The 17,928-nt window shown below is 40.1% G+C and overlaps 1 protein-coding gene across 1 annotated transcript; it reads left to right on the forward strand.

Annotated features, from left to right (window-relative positions):
* The first annotated feature begins 12,221 nt into the window (after nucleotides 1–12,221).
* Nucleotides 12,222–13,331, forward strand: LOC120069060. The gene has a single exon (XM_039020740.1). It carries the CDS (start codon nucleotides 12,222–12,224, stop codon nucleotides 13,329–13,331), a length of 1,110 nt encoding a protein of 369 aa, XP_038876668.1.
* The last annotated feature ends 4,597 nt before the right edge of the window (nucleotides 13,332–17,928 follow it).

Raw genomic sequence — 17,928 nt, forward strand, 5'->3', positions numbered from 1 at the left:
ACCCAATTCTATGTCAAGTTTATGCTAGGGACTAACAGGGTATGTATGGTTGCACCCCTATAGTCCAATCTTACCTTTATGTTAATGGTTGATGTTGGATGCGACTCTGGCCCTACTGACTGCATGACCCGCTAATCATCAAATGAGTTAGTTTCCGCCTAAATCTTCATCTTCCTATCAGGGTGGAGAAATTTACGTCAGAAGCATAACCGACCACCACATTATATTATATGTTTTCAGTCCAAACCATATGTTTTCAGGACATGTTGCATGTGATTGTGCATTTGGTCACTGCCCTATATGAGAACTACTTACTGGGTATATTATATACTCATCCTATTTTTACAGACTTTGTAGGTAAGGACACAGCGTAGGTGGCAGAACTGGATGTCGCTCAAATAGCCAACCATCAAGCTCACTATTATAGGCATATGCATTTTTGTATCACTATGCTAGTGTTTTATGGATCCTGATGTTTCGTAAATAAACTTTTTATATAGTTTTCTACCTAATTAATAAAATCTTAGATATGTTCTTTTGAGATTTTTACCAAAACTCATCTCATAATAGAAAAGTCTAAGCATGCATGTCGTAGCGGTCGGACCATAATATATAAGGATCCGGTTGTTACAAAACTTGTATAGACATAGAATATATTCTAATCCTATGATCTTATGTGATACAACACATGGATGAATGATGTCTTTATTTACTTTATGCGACACTACTTCTAGATATGTGTTATTTCTGAATGTTCTTGTAGTATGTTGTGCATTGTCACAAGTTTCCTTGCGTTGGAACCAAGTATAATTCCACTGCAAGTTTCTCGGTGTGATCTGAGGTCGAACACAGGGACTATTTTAGGTTAATGCATTACATTTGTCATATATGCGACCATGGGTTTTTCAATTTAATAAAAGTGTGGTTTGTACATGCGATAAATTAAATTGTGCAGTAAAGTAAAGATGCGTTAAAATAAAAGTATGATAAAAGTAAACTGCAATAAAAGTAAACCTAAGCTATGATGATACAAGATACAGGTTACATGATACAAGATACCGAGGTTGAGAATGACTGTGAAGATTATACAAAGAATCGTGTTATGCAGTGGCAAGGCTTATGTATGAATCAGAAAGAGAAAAGATAATTAATATAAACATCGCAAGTTCATTAATTGTGTTAAATATATAACTACGGTTCCGCTTTCCCTTGGCGTACACCTCTCGGTGATCGGCCGCGTTTCCTACATCTTTGTGGTTGGATGAATGTAATGAACGCAAGGTTGCTTCCATCTCTGGAAGTACTTCTCACTTTAGTTAACGCATTCTTCTAACCTTCTCTCAACAGATCAGAATTGCATCTTCACTTCTGCTCTCACAGGTGAAGATGTCATCTAGCATGCCTTAGCTAAACAACTTTATTCCTTTAGCATAGATTAATTAACTTGTTTAATTCATATTAATCAACAAGGGATTAAGAAAACATCATGGAGAAAGTGATTAAGGGAGGAACGGAAATAGACAGAAATGTGGAAATGGAAATGATCAAGGCAATTAACTATAGAATCAAGCATCTGATACATGGTTGTGAATGATTTAGACTAAGAAGATGAAATACAAATGATGATAGAGATAGAAAAAATACAAAAAAGTGCCAACGTCTTCACACAAATCTAGATGGAGAAATCGCTTGCCAGCGTATGGAGTGAACGGAAGGATGAGCTTCCCTCTCAAGGTTGCTCAACGAAAATAGGCAGATTTGCGATGAGACTCACCTCTCGGCATTGTCTCTTTCTTCCCAGATCTTCTCTGATCAGCACTTAGATCAGCCTCTCTCTCAATATACAGATATCAAAATAGCCTCGTATCAAGTATATGTTTTCAGTGAATTCTATGAGGGTATTTATAGGCCGAAGGCTTTGACTCTCTGACTTGTGGTCCCCACTTTATTGTTATGGAAATTCCGAAACTGTTGGAATAAATATTCCTTCTGTTATGCAATTAGTCCATCAATAATGCACAACGGTTAATTGTACACATGTCATAATCCTCCGCAATTGCGTTGCTCACTTGCATCTTTCGATCATGTGCTCGCATGCGGTGTTGTTTTTATTACCGTATGCGGTTGAAGTTCAACTCTGGATCGACTATCATGCACCGCCATTGCGTTGATCATCTCTTCATTGTTGATTAACGGGCGCAATGCAACTGAGATGCGTTGTTCAGTTTCTCTTTGAGTCTTGATTGCAAGCGGTGACTTGGTTTCCTGCAAAACAGAATAGAAATATCCTTTTCTACCATCTTGATGGTGTTAGTGGGTGTATTGGCGATAATTTATAATTATTGTATTTCTAAGCTAATTTTCGTACAATCGACACATATTTTCTCTCTTTTAACCGCAATATCTAAGTAAGGCAGCATAAATAACTTGTATTTCTACAAGTTATCACACTCCCAAATTTAGATATATGCTTGTCCTTAAGCATATCTTCTACTAAGGCAATAATGCTCAAATCCTATCCTATATTTTTGCGTCGATTGGTTGCTCCGAATGTTACACTTAGGCACATTACTTGACAATATAATTTCCTCCTATCCTTGCTAATTCTTAACAAAGCCCTACTTTATTCTTCTATATAACAAATTTTCGCTAAAAAATGCTTTCTAGTTTTAAAATAGAATGTTTACCTCTTCTTTGTCAAAACAACTTGATGCGTCTATATGCGATGGTCAAATCTTGCGTCATTTATTTAGGGACTGTTGGTCATGGTTACACCCTTCATTTTGGCTTGTTCCCACGAGTGTCATGAAAACATCCAACCACAGTCGTGTGCCAATTTCAACTTTAACTCATGATATTCAGAGGAGGTGTCTCTTGCATTCTTTTATTTTTCTTTTCTCATTTTTCTTTTCTTTTCATTTTCATATCGTGTTGTTCTTGAAAATCCACCTTCGTTTTGGCTTGCTCCCATGGGTGTCATGCGAACATCCAACTAGGAGCAGGCTTCTTTCACAACTAACTCTTATCAAGTTAGGATTATTTTTTAGGTTTTCCCTTGCGCTGACATTGGAGGTTTGTACAATTTTTTTTTCTTTTCTTTCTTTTTTTTTGACAGAAAATGAACGCATTTACTTAATGACAACATAATCTTGATCTTATCTGCTCAAACCTTCCCTACCCCCAAATTTAGAGATGTGCAAGGTTCTCATTGCGTTGTTTGGATAGACTAGACAAACACTTAGAAAAAATTTCAAAAAGAAGGTTTACGCAGAACTTTGAAAGATAAAAGGTAAAGTACTGCTAAGGCCGAGAATTAACTAAGTGTTAGTCAGAATTTACAAAGTGTGGGAAATGTTTCTAAGTATAAACATATTATACATCATGGTAGCGCAATGAAGAATGCAAAAAATAAAAGATCAAGAATATCGTAAATATTGACAAAGGATGATAAAGAAAAATGCACAGGAAAATAGAGAGAATATTTACTGAATTGTATTGAATATTAACTAAATATACAAAAGATTATAAACTAACGTAATACAAAAATTGTATGCATGTACAAAGAGTCAAAGAATTTAATTAACTTATGAATTTGATTCAGACGGGTGCATGATTACAAATTAACACTGCGCTCCATTAATGCAAATACATTTTTGTTGAGGACGGGCAACAACGCATGTATTCCTGCAGCACACCCCTTAATTCAAAACATTTCTGGAGGATTGGGCGCACGATATTGCTATCAGCGCATCGCTACCTCAACATAGTGCCTTTTTCACTAAGAACGGGCAAAGAACACATACGCGCGCAACACAGCCCTCATCGCGATGCATTTGGGTGTAATGGATGCAAGGTGTATCTTGTTATCACACAATGCACCCATCATCGCGTTGCATACCAATTTTCTTATTTTTCTTTTTAGATCATCAAAAACGCAAGTCGACGAGACTTTGCGGTGTTTAATGTTTCATCCAGTCATTCACAAAATTTAAGAACAATGCTACTAAAGCATATAAACATGGAAATACACTAATGAATTAAATTGAAGGTAAATACAGAAAGCATTAAAAGCTAATTCTAATAAGCAGTAAATGACAAAATTCAGGAAGCAGTAAAAGAAAGCTGTAAAGAAAGAAATTAAACATAGATATAGGGATGCTGATTGGAAGAAGTTTTCAGAATTACCTCAATAGCATCCCCACAAGCGGTTAATACTGCTTGCCCAAGTCAATGGTATCCATGCATCGATCTATGTCGCCTCCGTAGTAAGGCTTAATTCGTTGACCATTGACTTTAAACGTGTTGTTCCCGTCTAGAGTTGTTAGTTCCACTACGCTGTGGAAAGATAGTCTTGATTCGGAATGGTCCAGACCAGCGAGACTTCACCTTCCCTAAGAACAATCACAAATGTGCGTTAAATAATAATACTTGTTGACCTTCAACGAATGTTCGGTCATTTATGCGGTCGTCATGCCACTTCTTGGTTTTCTCCTTATAGATCTTGGCATTCTCATAAGCGTCCCTTCGCCATTCAACCAAGTGATTCAGTTGCAGCTTCTGAACTTTCCCCGCACTTGCTAAATCAAACTTCAGCTTCTTGCACGCCCACATTGCCTTATGTTCCAACTTGAGCGGCAGATGACAAGCTTTTTCAAAGACCAGGGCATACGGGAACATACCAATTGGCGTTTTATAAGCAGTCCTGTATGCCCATAGTGCTTCATCAAGCTTGGGAGACCAATCCTTCGTGGAGGTATTGACTACCTTCTCCAAAATAGTTTTGATCTCTCTGTTAGAAATATCTGCCTACCCGTTAGTTTGTGGGTGATAAGCAGTTGCAACTATATGGCTGACGTTAAATTTCATCAACAGGTTGGTGATTATGCGGTTGATAAAGTGAGAGCCCTCATCGCTGATTAAGGCCCGTGGCATCCCATATCGAGCAAAAATATTCTTCTTAAGAAACTTTGCCACTGTGGCCGCATTATTCTTGGCACATGTGATGGCCTCAACCCATTTTGATACATAATCAACCGCGACCAGGATATAGTGATGACCTTTTGATGGTGGAAACAAGCCCATGAAGTCGATTCCCCAAACATCAAATAACTCAACCATTAAGATTGACATCAACGACCTTTCATTTCATTTCGACATATTCCCCATTCTCTGGCATCTATCGCATTGCACAACGTGGGCATGGGCATCCTTAAATAGTGTTGGCCAGAAATAGCCACACTGTAGGACCTTTACAGCAGTCCACTGCCCCCCAAAATGTCTTCCATAAGGGAACTTATGACAAAGCTCTAGAATTTTCTTAACTTCGTGCTTAGAAATGCATCGACGTAGAATGTGATCAGGTCCAAGTCGATATAGGAATGGGTCGTCCCAGAAATAAATTTTGACATCATGTCTTAGCTTTTTCTTCTGCTGGTAAGTATAATCATCTGGTATTTGACTGCAAACGATGAAATTCATAATGTCTGCATACCAAGGAACATTAAGGTCTACTGACATCAACAACTCATCGGGGAATCTTTCTTCAATATCTTTTTCTTTCCCTTGAACCTCGCAATTCTCCAATCTTGACAAATGATCAGCGACTTGGTTCTCGGTGCCCTTCCGGTCTTTGATTTCTAGGTCAAACTCTTGCAGGAGCAACACCCACCGTATAAGCCTTGGTTTTGTATCCTTCTTTGTCATCAGATATTTGATTGCAGAGTGATCAGTATATACCACAACGTTTGTCCCAATTAAGTACTGTCAGAATTTCTCCAGTGCAAATACCATTGTGAGCATTTCCTTCTCTGTGGTTGTATAGTTCTCATGCGCATAATTGAACGTTTTACTTGCATAATAAATAGGATGCAATACATTTCCTTGCACTGACTTAAGACTGTGCCCACAGCATATCCGCTAGCATCACACATCAACGGAAATGGTTGCGTCCAGTCCGGCGCAATCAGAATGGGTGCGGTGATGACCGCATCTTTCAATGTGTTGAATGCTTTAGTGCACGCCTCATCAAAATTATATTCTTGGTCAGCTTCAAGGAGCGCATTTAGAGGCCTTGAAATCAACGAGAAGTTACGAATAAATCTTCTATAAAACACTGCATGTCCCAGAAAGCTTCTAAGTGTTTTCACGTTCACTGGTGGGGGTAGCATGGAAATTGCATCGATTTTTGCCTGATCAACTTCCAATCCTGCTTTCGAGATTTTATGACCTAGAACAATTCCTTCTTCCACCATAAAGTGGCATTTTTCCCAGTTCAGAACAAGATTTGTTGCCACACATCTCTTCAAGACCTTTTCTAGGTTAGATAAACAGGAGTCATAATTGTTGCCGAAAACTAAAAAATCGTCCATGAATACTTCGACTGACTCCTCCAAGTAATCTGAAAAGATCGCCATCATACATCGTTGGAAAGTGCCTGGCGCATTACAGAGTCCAAATGGCTTGTGTCAGAATGCAAAAGTACCAATTGGGCACGTGAAGGTTGTCTTATCTGAATGCACAATTGCGATTTGGTTGTACTCAGAATAGCTGTCCAGAAAACAGAAGAATTCATTCCCAACAAGTCTGTCTAACATCTGATCAATGAACGGGAGTGGAAAATGGTCCTTTTTAGTGGCCAAATTTAGCTTGGGATAATCCATACAGATTCTCCACCCTGTTGTAGTTCTTGTGGGAATTAATTCATTCTTGTCATTAGTGACGACTTTCATCCCCCCTTTCTTCGGAACACACTGCACTGGGCTCACCCAGCTGCTATCAGATATCGGGTAGATGACTCCTGTGTTCAGCCACTTCACTATTTCCTTCTTTACTACCTCCCTCATAGCAGGGTTCAAGCGACATTACCTTTCTATCGATCCTGTCTTTCCTTCTTCCAAACGAATCTTGTGCATGCAATACGAGGGACTGATTCCTCGAATGTGTACCAAGGTCCATCCTAAAGCCTTTGCATTACTTCTCTGGATCTGTATGAGTGCATCTTCTTTCTCCCTACTTAGCGAGGCATAAATGATAATCGGTAACGTGTTGTTATCTCCTAAGTAAGCATACTTGAGGTGCACAGGCAGAGGCTTTAACTCTAGTACGGGTGGTTCTTCCAAGGATGGCTTAGTGCATTGTGAAGTTCGTTCAGATAACTTGAGTGGTTCAAAATTTGATTCAACTTGAATTGAGGCACAATCCTCTTCCAGCATTATGCCAATTCCAAAATATTTTTCCTCCAGATCTTCCAGGGGCTCGTGCCAAGGTTCTTCTCGTAGTTCCTCAATATATTGGCAATTCTCCATATCACTTGGGAACTTCAACGCATTGAAAACGTTGAACTTTACTTCTTGATCGTCGACCCTAATGGTCAGTTCTCCTTTTTGCACATCGATCAGTGCTCACCCTGTTGCTAGGAATGGGCGACCCAAGATGATAGGCACTTCCCTGTCAGCTTCTTAATCTAATATAATAAAGTCCGCCGGGAAGATAAACTTGTCCACTTGCACGAGTACATCCTCTATTTTTCCCTCAGGATGCTTTATCGATCTATTAGCCACTGTAATGTGATCGTGGTTGGTCTTGCATTGCCGATATCTAGCTTCTTAAAGATCGACAAGGGCATTAGATTTATGCTCGCCCCTAAATCGCACAGCACGTTTCCGACCATCTTCCCTCCCATTGTGCATGGCAATGTAAAACTCTCAGGATCCTTCATTTTGGTGGGGATATTGTTTTGAAATAGCGCATTACATTCCTATGTTAGCACAACTATTTCATTTTCCCCGATCTTTCTTTTATTAGCAAGAATATCCTTGAGAAATTTTACAAAGCTCGACATCTGTTCGAAAGCTTCTATCAAGGGAATATTGATGTGTAACTATCGGAGAACATCCAGGAACCTCTGGAATTGCTTGCTATCACAACTTAACTCTTATCAACATGGGTTTCCCATTGCGTTGACAGTGGAGTTGTTATTCTCGAAATATATATATATATATATATATTTTGTAAAATAGAAAGGTCGAAAATAAATACCTCACCCCTAAATTTAAAATGCTGCAATGTCCTCATTGCCAAGAGATTGAAAGAAGTCATGTGATGTTCTTAGAAAGCTTTGTAAAGAGAGTTTGAAAAAAAGCTACCAAACCCATAACTTCAAGAAATATTTCATGAGGTGACTATCTTAAAGTTAAGTTGACTTTAGTATATATGAGAGAAATAGAAGCATGTTTTTCATCATTGAAATCATACTTGGCAAAGAAACAACATGCAACGACTTACTAAATTTATCAATATTAAATGATTGCAGTAATTAAAGAGGATTTTATCAAAACTAAAATGCGATGCAATAGTGCAAAATTTTAAATAAAAATGAGGAAGAATACACCCTCAAATTTGCGTTGTCGCCCCGCATTATGTATTGATGCATCCTTCTTTGCGATGATCTATCTTCTTTGGATTGCGGTGATGGAATAGAGTAAATTGCTTCTTTGTGTATCATCTCCGCAATCTAGCGCCTCGATCATTGCAAGAAAACAGAGAGAGGGTCAAATAAGATTAAACAAAACAAAATTCTTTAACCAAATCTCCCTTTTTTTAGAAAAATAAAAATAAGAGTAAGAATAGATAAAGACTGAAAAGATATGGTGAATTGAAAATTCTGATTATTAGAGAAGAATTGAAGATTCCATGATTCCCAAAACTTGCATCCCTGATGGATTTCATTTGCTTGATAGCGCAGGGACCACCTACTTCTTTCTTTATTCAAAGTTTCTCAATTCCACGGAGTCGACTTGCCGGTGCCAGCCTTCTCCGTGATATGCCTTGACTCGCTGCCCATTAACTTTGAATATGTTGGTGTCGTCATCATTTGATAATTCAACTGCACCATGCAGGAATACCTGTGTAATTACAAATGGTTCAAACCAACGTGACTTTAATTTTCCAAGGAAGAGCCATAGACGTGAGTTGAATAGTAAGACTCTCTGCCCAACTTGGAGGTTTTTACCACATATATATTTGTCGTGCCAGTGCTTGGTGTGCTCCTTGTAAATCCTTGCATTCTCATATGCGTTAATCCTCCATTCTTCTAGTTCGACCAGTTGCATTTTTCACGCTTCTCCTGCTTTATCCAAGTCAAGGTTTAGCTTTTTCACTGCCCATGGAGATTTGTATTCCAACTCTAGAGGCAAATGACATACCTTACCAAATACCAACGCATACCCTATACCTATGGGTGTTTTAAATGCAGTCTAGTATGCCCACAACGTATCGTCGAGCTTTGTTGCCCAATCTTTTTGTGAAGGCCTTACTACCTTCTCGAATATCAGCTTAATCTCCCGATTGGATACTTTGGCCTGACCATTCATCTGCAGATGGTATGCGGTGGCCACCATGTGGAGAATGTTGTATTTGCATAGCAGCTCCTTAACAATATGATTGATAAAGTGAGACCCTTCATCACTTATGATGGCACGTGGAGTGCCAAAACGAGTGAAAATGTTTTTCTTCAGGAATTGGGAGACTACCGCCCGCGTCATTTGCGGCGCATGCCACTGCCTCTACCCTTGATACATAGTCGACGGCTATAAAATATAATGTTTCCATTTAAAAGAGCGAATGGTCCCATGAAATCAATACCCCACACGTTGAACAATTCAAGCTCCAAAATGGTGTTCATTGGCATTGCATGTTTCCATGAAAATGTTACTTGTGCGTTGGCACGATCGCACTTCATGGCATAGTCAGCTGCATCTTTAAACAATGTTGCCAGAAGAATCCACTCTATAAAACCATGGCTGCGGTGCGCTGTCCTCCAAAGTGCCCACTGATAACTTGTAGAAATACAAGTTATTTATACTGTTTTATTTAGATATTGCGGAAAAAAAAAAGGAAAGTTGCATCGATAGTATCAAATTGGCTAACAAATAAGAAAACTATGAAAAGTTGTAAAATACACCCACTAACACTATTGTGATGGCGAATAGAATGTTTCAGTTTCTGTTTTGCAGGAAATAGGTCACTGCATGCATTAATGGCTCAAATATGAAGTAAACAATGCATCTACGTCACATTGCACCATCAATCAAGAATGAAGAGATATATCCAACACAATGACGATGCATGCGACAATCGATCATGAGCTTTAGCGATCAACACAATTTCAACCACATGCGGTGATAGATCAAAGATGTGGAGGTCAACGCATTTGTAGAAGATTCTGACAAGTGTACAACTTTTAGTTGTGCATTTCTGACGAATTGATTGTGTAACAGAAACTACCATAACTATACAGTGGGGACCATAGATTCAAAAGAGCCAAGGTCTCGCCTATAAATAGCTTCTTCAAATTCACTGAAAAAATATACATGTATACATGAGACGTGCATATACTGATTCTGAGAGAGAGGCTGGTCTGATGCGACTGTCCAGAGTAAATCCAGGAGAACTACGAGACAAGGCTAAGAGGTGGAGTCTCCGAGCAAGGAATTCTGCCGATCCCCGAAGCGAAGCTCTGTGTAAAGGTCAATTCTCCTGGGGAAAGCATGCCTGAGAGGAGAAGCTTTCCTCTCTACCACATCCACACGCCGGTAAGCACAATCTCTGATCAGGATCTGTGTCAAGACGTTGACACTCTTTCCGTATTTGTTTCTATTCTCTCTATTTCATCTTCTGTATTCATCTTCTTTAATCTTTCATTCACGACATGTATCAAACGCTTAATTTTAGAATTAAACGTTATCATCGTCACCATTATCATCTCTTTGCCTCTTTCCATACATTAATAATCCATTTTCTCCATGATGTATTCTTAATCTCCAGGGCAAATAGCAAGAATTAAGCGAGTGAGTTAATTTACGTTAAGGAATGAATTAAGTTTAGCTAAAGCATGCTCGACGGCATATTCACCAAAGAGCAGAAGTGAAGATGTTATTTCGCCTATCGAGAGAAGGTTGGAAGAATGCGTTAACTAAAGTGAGAAGTATTTTTAGAGATGGAAACAACCTTGCATTCATCATGTTCATCTCTGTTTCACCATTGAGATATGGGAACACGACCGATCACCGAGAGGTGTATGTCAAGGGAAAGCAGGACCTTAGTTGCATCCTTAACGCGATTAACAAACTTGCGATGTTTTTACTCTTTACTCTTTCTCTTTCTACTTCATTCATAAGATTTGCCATCGCATACAACGATTCTTTGTACAACTTCACAGTCAGCTCTCGACCTCAGTATCATGTATCATGTATCATGTATCATGTGTCATGTACCATAGTAGCTTAGGACTTTACTTATCAACTCATTTTTATTTCATCGCAATTTATATTTCTGTACAAACCAACATTCGTTATTCATTATTAAAACCGGTCGTATGTATCACATAAGTATCGCATTAATGAAAACAATCCCCCTGTTCGACCTCGGATCATTCTAAGAAACTTGAGTTGGAATTATAGTTGGTTTCAGTGCAAGGAAACTTGTGACATGCACTACTTCACTGCTATGAGCATATCACTATCAACGCATATACATAGAACGTAGTATCGCATAAAATGTCTTTATCGCAAGCACTTGAGCGCATATTTAGAATCATACATTTATTCGTCAGCGTAATAGATAGATAACATTCAATTCGTTTCCTTAAAAGTTTATGGCAATATGAACTTGAATTATCTATCATCATAGTGCATGCATAAAAAAAGACATTCATAAATTTTGGTTACAAGTTTATGGTGCCGTTGCCGGGAAATGGTAATGGTTAGTGTTGAATACTTTTGTGGTATTTTGCAGGACAGATCTATGTTGTACTGTCTGTTTAACACGAAGAACAGGCTGATGGTTTATGAGTACTGGAACCGATCCAGAATTTGAAGCTGACCCAGAGATCGAGCGTACTTTTCGCTCGAGAGCACGCCAGAACAGAGTTAGGTGAAGAAGAGCAAACATGGAAAACAACAATGAGACGCCCGAAGGAAATCAAGAGGCAAATCGGCCAGCGCAAGCTCTTGTTTTTCTTTTCGCTGACCGCAATATCCCTATGAGAAACTATGCGGCACTCAATCTCTATGACTTCTCGCCTAGAATTTCACGACCAATGGTTGAGGAGAACAACACGCTTTGAAATAAAGCCGGTCATGCTCCAGATGATACAAAATACAGGGCAATTTGGAGGTCTACAAGGTGAAGACCCACATGCCCATCTAAACAGCTTTGTAGAGATGTGCAACACTTTCTCCATCCCTGGCATCACCCCCGATGGAATTAGACTTTACTTCTTCCCATACACACTAAGGGATGAGGCAAAGAGGTGGGCTCATTCGTTGGAGCCAAATGAAATAACGTCATGGGACAAGTTTATGGAACAGTTCATGAAGAAATTCTTCCCTACAGCAGTCAATGCAAGGAGATGCAAGGATGTGCTGAATTTCAAGCAAATGGATAATGAGACTCTAAGCACCACTCGTGTGCATTTCAGAAGGTTGGTGAAAAATTGTCCGCATATAGGGATACCTGATTGCATTCTGATGGAGACATTTTATAACGGCCTGAATCGATCAACACAAGTCGTTGCTGATGCCTCCGCAGCGGAAGGACTTATGGATAAGACCTACACAGAAGCCAAGGTCATCCTTGATCGCATTTTGCGAAACACGGTTGACTGGGTGGATGACGGGTATGGGGGAAGAGACCCAGAGAGAAGAAGAAATGACATCACCTTTGTATCAGCAGATACAATGAAAACTTTGGCCACACAAATGGTCGTGGTATCCTCTCTCCTACAAATGATGGCAATTAATCAAGGTGGCCTCTCTCAAAGTTCAGCGCAACCCAATGCGCCGGTGCAAGTGGCCGCAATAAGTTGCGTCCAATGTGGAGGGGGCCATGCTGTAGAGATGTGTCCATCGAACCCGCAACAAGTGTTTTCTATCCAGAAGAACCTTTATAGCAACACTTACAATCTCGGTTGGTGGAATCACCCTAACTTCGGTTGGGGAAGAAATCAAAACCAAGGGGGCCTGAATAACCATCAGAACAACAATTCCGGGAATCGAGGAAATCCTCCGTCTTTTCATCAGAATCAGAATCAAAGACAACCGCAAAACCAACCGTCCTCATCGAACACCTCTGTGAAATCATCATCATTGGAGTCCCTACTGAAACAGTATATTGAGAAAAACGATGTTGTCATGCAGTTGCAGACGTCTTCAATAAGGAACTTGGAGATCCAAGTCAGGCAATTCGCAACCGAGCTTCACAACAGAATACCCAAAACACTGCCAAGTAATTCAGAAGCCCTAGGATCTCATGGGAAGGAACAATGTCCTTGATGACATTGTGCAGGCAAGCTTGACCGCCTATAGAGGTGTGGATTGTGGTAATCATGAGAAAATTGTCTTTCAATTCATATCTCTAAAATCTATGTTTAATTGCCTTCTTTATTGCTCTATGCATTGCGTTATTTATTGTTTTCTCAGAATTAGTCTTTACTGCCTCTTGAATTCACTTCACAATGTAATGCAATTACGTTATTTTCATGCCATGTTAAATTTTCTTACCTTTCTGCATGAGTTGTGTTGAGCTTGAATCTCTGTGAATGACTGAATAGAAAGAAAATGAATATCGCAAAGTCATAGCAACTTGTGTTGTTGATGAAAAATAAAATAAAATAAAATAATAACAATCAACATCCAGTATGCATTGCGATGATGGGGGCATCTTGTGCTAACAAGATACACTTTGCATCCATCTTTCACAAATGCATTGCGCTGAGAGGTGTGTTGCGCGTGTATGTATTTGGTGCTCGTCCTTAGCGAAAATGCTCTATGTCGAGATAGTGTTGCACAGTAGAAATACCGTGCGCCCATCCTCCAAAAATGCATTGAGTCAAGGGGTGTGTTGCGTTGATACATGCGTTGTTGCCCGTCCTCTGCAAATATGCATTTGCGTTAATGGAAGCATTGCGTTAATCTTAACCTTGCGCCCATCTGAATAAAACACAAAAGAGAAATTCTTTTTGCAAAGAGTAGTCCAATTGTTTTGGCTTCCAAGGAAATGATGACTTAGCAGATGAAAGGACATACTTCTCTGCTAATTCATAAATGTGAGGAGCGCGGCGGCAGGCTTTTTGAGTACCTCAAGGCCTGCCGCAGATTTTGAGTTGGGCCCATCAAGGCCCAACCTATAAATTCCCTTCTCCTTCGTCTAAAAAAGTATATTTGAATCTTTTGCAAACAAGAAAACCTTAAACGCAGCTCTACATAACCAGACCTTCGAGTTTTCTTCCTAAACCCTAAGAACTTTCCCAACTTTTTCACTCACAACAGTTATGGCTGATCAATCTTCCCATTCATCTTCCCAACCTTCATCACCTTCTCCAACTCAAATCACTGCAAGAGAGGCGACATTCCTCGCAGCAAGCCGCCGCCTCGCCGCCCAGCCAAAACTCATCCGAAGAATTGCCAGAAAACCCCGGCGAAAGCCTTTAGTAGCCAGACCACTTCAAATCCGAGAGGGGTAGAGCACGGAAAGTGCCCCACTCTCAACACTATCATCCGAAAGTTAGAAGAAGAGAAGAGATGATAGAGAAGTGTTTGGGGATCATACTAAGTAATATAGAGAAGGAGGGAGGGCTGCCCGAAGCTGGAGTTGTTAATCAGCCCTCGCCTTAGAAGGAAGAGATGGAAGAAGCTTCGAGAAAGTACTCTTTGGTAGTTTCGGATCCTAAGGAAACTGTTCGCACAGTATCCTATGAGGGACCCACCAGGGTTACTTTGGAGGAAGTGGTGGTGGAGAAGCAGCCTGAAATGGCTGAAGAGAAGAAGAAAAAGAAGAATAAGGAGAAAAGGGCAGAAGGAGATGAAGAAGCCCAGCCAAGGAAGGAAAAGAAAGAAAGAAAATTGAGTGAGAAAAGGGAACGCAGGGGAGAAGAGAAGCGCCTAAAGAAAAAGGAAGAAAAGAGAAAGAGGCCTGAAACGCTAAAGGTTGATGGAGAATCAACCACCATAAGGGTGGATGAGGGGGTGTCAACACAATGAAGAGAATCTGCACAACCTAAAGATGCATCAACGCAAATAAGAACAGTTGGGATTGACGATGGAGAGGATCCAAACATCACCCCTCTTATGCGGCGTCGCAAGGAGAATGCGCTGCAAGAGTCAACAAGTGACCCAGATTTTTTGCAAAATATAGTAGAAGAGAAGGAAAGGAGAAGAAGAGAGGAAGAAGAAAAACAAGAAAAGATATTACGAGCGCAACAAATCATTGCAGAAGGTGATCTGAGAAGAAAATTACACGATGAAGAAGTGTGCCATAACAACACAATCTCGACAGAAGAAGAGAGAATAAGGCTCGACGAAGAACAACGCATATTGCTGACCTCACAACAATTTGAAAGACAAATGAGAGAAGAAGAAGAGGAAGAAAAGAAGAAGGAGGAAGAGAAGGAGAAAAGGCACAGAGAAAATGTTCAGTGCATTAGAGAAAAGAAAAGTAAAGAAATTGCAGAGTGGAAGAAGGAAGAACAACGCAAGGAATGGGAACGAAGACAAAGACAAAGATCCTGCCTTGTGTTGGCAAAAGATAAGGGCAAAGCGAAACTTGAAAGCAGTGAGCCTACATTGACCAAAGGATGCCCATCAAAGAAGAAAGCGAATGACAACATGATGATGGAAATAGGGTTCTTTCATGTGCCAATGCCACTACTAGATTTAATTACAAGTGTTGTGTTGGAACATGGGTGGGAAACATTCTGCCAATGCCCATCCATTGTAATCCTAGTGGTAGTGAGAGCTTTCTACAATGGACGACTTCATGGCACCAAAGATGTGGTGACCATGAAAGGGGAGGTAGTGCCTTTCAGGAACATCAATGAGTTATATCAGATGAAGGACATCCTGGAGGCACCGGGTAACAAAGTTATTAATGATCCCTCATAAGAACAAATGGAGGATGCGCTGAAGATATTAACGCAATCGAGCACTCAGTGGTCGGTATCCATGAAAGGCATCAAAACCTTTATGTCCAATAAACTACTTTCGGAAGCACGCCTTTGGGTGTATTTGGTGAAAAGGCGACTCATCCCTACATCACATGACAAAACAGTTTCGAGGGATAGAGTAATAGTCACATACTGCATAGCATGCGACATTCCAATCGACGTGGCCTAATTGATCGCAAAAGAAAATTCGAGGTTTTGTGGGGCGTGTAAGAGGCCAGTATTTCTTTCCTTGGACAGTTTCGAGCTTATGCCTCTCACTGGGTGTAGGTATTGAAGAAGAGCCAATGCTAGAAGTCTATGGCCTCATCAACATCAAGAATTTGAGAATGCTTCTCAAAGATTCCCCTCATTGCCCCAAACTTCCACTTAAAAGGCTCATTATTGATTTGAATGCGCCGCAGCAGCCAAAACCCAAGAAACAACACAATGTTGACAAAGGCAAGGAAAAAGTCCAAGACCAATCCATAAGAACAAGTACCCTTGGAACCTTTACCTTTGGTTATTTGCCCTCCAAGCCCTCCTATTGAACCTCTTTCCCCACTCCCTGAACATTTTACTAACCTCCTCCTCGCTCCCGATTCACCCAACGCATTTCCAGTAGCACCCTCCTCCCCTTAATCTTCACCGCATTTTTTCCCTCCACCGCCGCATGTTGATGACCCACACGATTTGGGTGAAGGCACGTTTGCTCAACCCCAAAACGTTGATGGTGAAACATCGCAAGCGCAACCCACCATCGCCTCTCTAGCTACTACCCTAGCTGAAATGCGTTCTCTTCTCTCTCATCAACAAGAATTCTTTTGCCAATGAATAATGGAGTTACACGAGAGCCAAGCAGAGTTGCAACGCAGTGTTGCGATGACAAGGCAGGTGCTGATAACATTCAATGCAATATCTACATGATCCACCTGAACCAAAGACAAGTGGCAGAGCGCAACCATGAGTACTTTAAATTTTTAAAGCATATCTACATATGGTGCCTCCGCATTTACAGCAACATCTGCATTGTCAAGAAGCTCCTTACATTCCTCCACAAAATCCTCCTCCTGAACCTCCTGAGCCTCCTGAACCACCTTCTCAATAAGTCTATAAATTTTTTTGTTGCGGTCACTCTTTCATTTTAATTCATTTCATTATTTTTATCTATAGAAGCTATTCCTTGATTCTTTGTACATGCTCAAATTTTGTATTGTGGTAATTGTAATTCTTTGTATACTTGGTGAATTTTAATACAACTGAGTAACTATTCTTTCCATATGCGCTAGCCTCTTTACTTATCGTCCTTTGTCAATTATTGCGATGTTCTTTATATTTTATTTTGCATTATTAATTGTGCTGCCATGATGAGTAATATGCATACCCTTAGCAACATTTCTCACACTTTGTATTTTCTGACTAACACTTAGATAATTTGTAACCATACTGCTGCTTTACCTTTTATACTTCAAAACTCTGCCCAAACCTTCTTTCCAAAATTTTGACTAAGTGTTTTTCTTTTCTGTCCAAAATAACACAATGAAGACCTTGCGCATCTCTAAATTTGGGGGTGGGGAAAGTCTAAGCAGATGCGATCAAGTGGATGCAGTTCTAATCAATGTGGGCCTGTTGATCGCAACACAGATTCGAGATTTGGTGGGGCATATAAGAGGCCAGTTTTCTTCCTTGGACAATTTCAAGCTTATGCCTATCATTGGGTGTAGGTATTGAGGAAGAACCAATGCTAGAAGTTCATGGTCTCATAAACATCAAGATTTTGAGAATGTTTCTCAAAGAATCCCCCCATTGCCCCGAGCTCCCATTGAAGAGGCCCAACATCAATGTAAATGCGCCGCAACAACCAAAGCCCAAGAAACAACGCAAGGATGACAAAGGAAAGAAAAAAGTCCAAGAATCATCAACGCAAGATCAAGAACCCTTGGACACTTTAC

Source organism: Benincasa hispida, unplaced genomic scaffold, assembly GCF_009727055.1.
Source record: "Benincasa hispida cultivar B227 unplaced genomic scaffold, ASM972705v1 Contig189, whole genome shotgun sequence".
NCBI classification, from domain to species: domain Eukaryota; kingdom Viridiplantae; phylum Streptophyta; class Magnoliopsida; order Cucurbitales; family Cucurbitaceae; genus Benincasa; species Benincasa hispida.

Coding starts and splice junctions, on each gene's coding strand:
- LOC120069060 (XM_039020740.1), top strand. CDS start 12,222: ATGTGCAACACTTTCTCCATCCCTGGCATCACCCCCGATGGAATTAGA.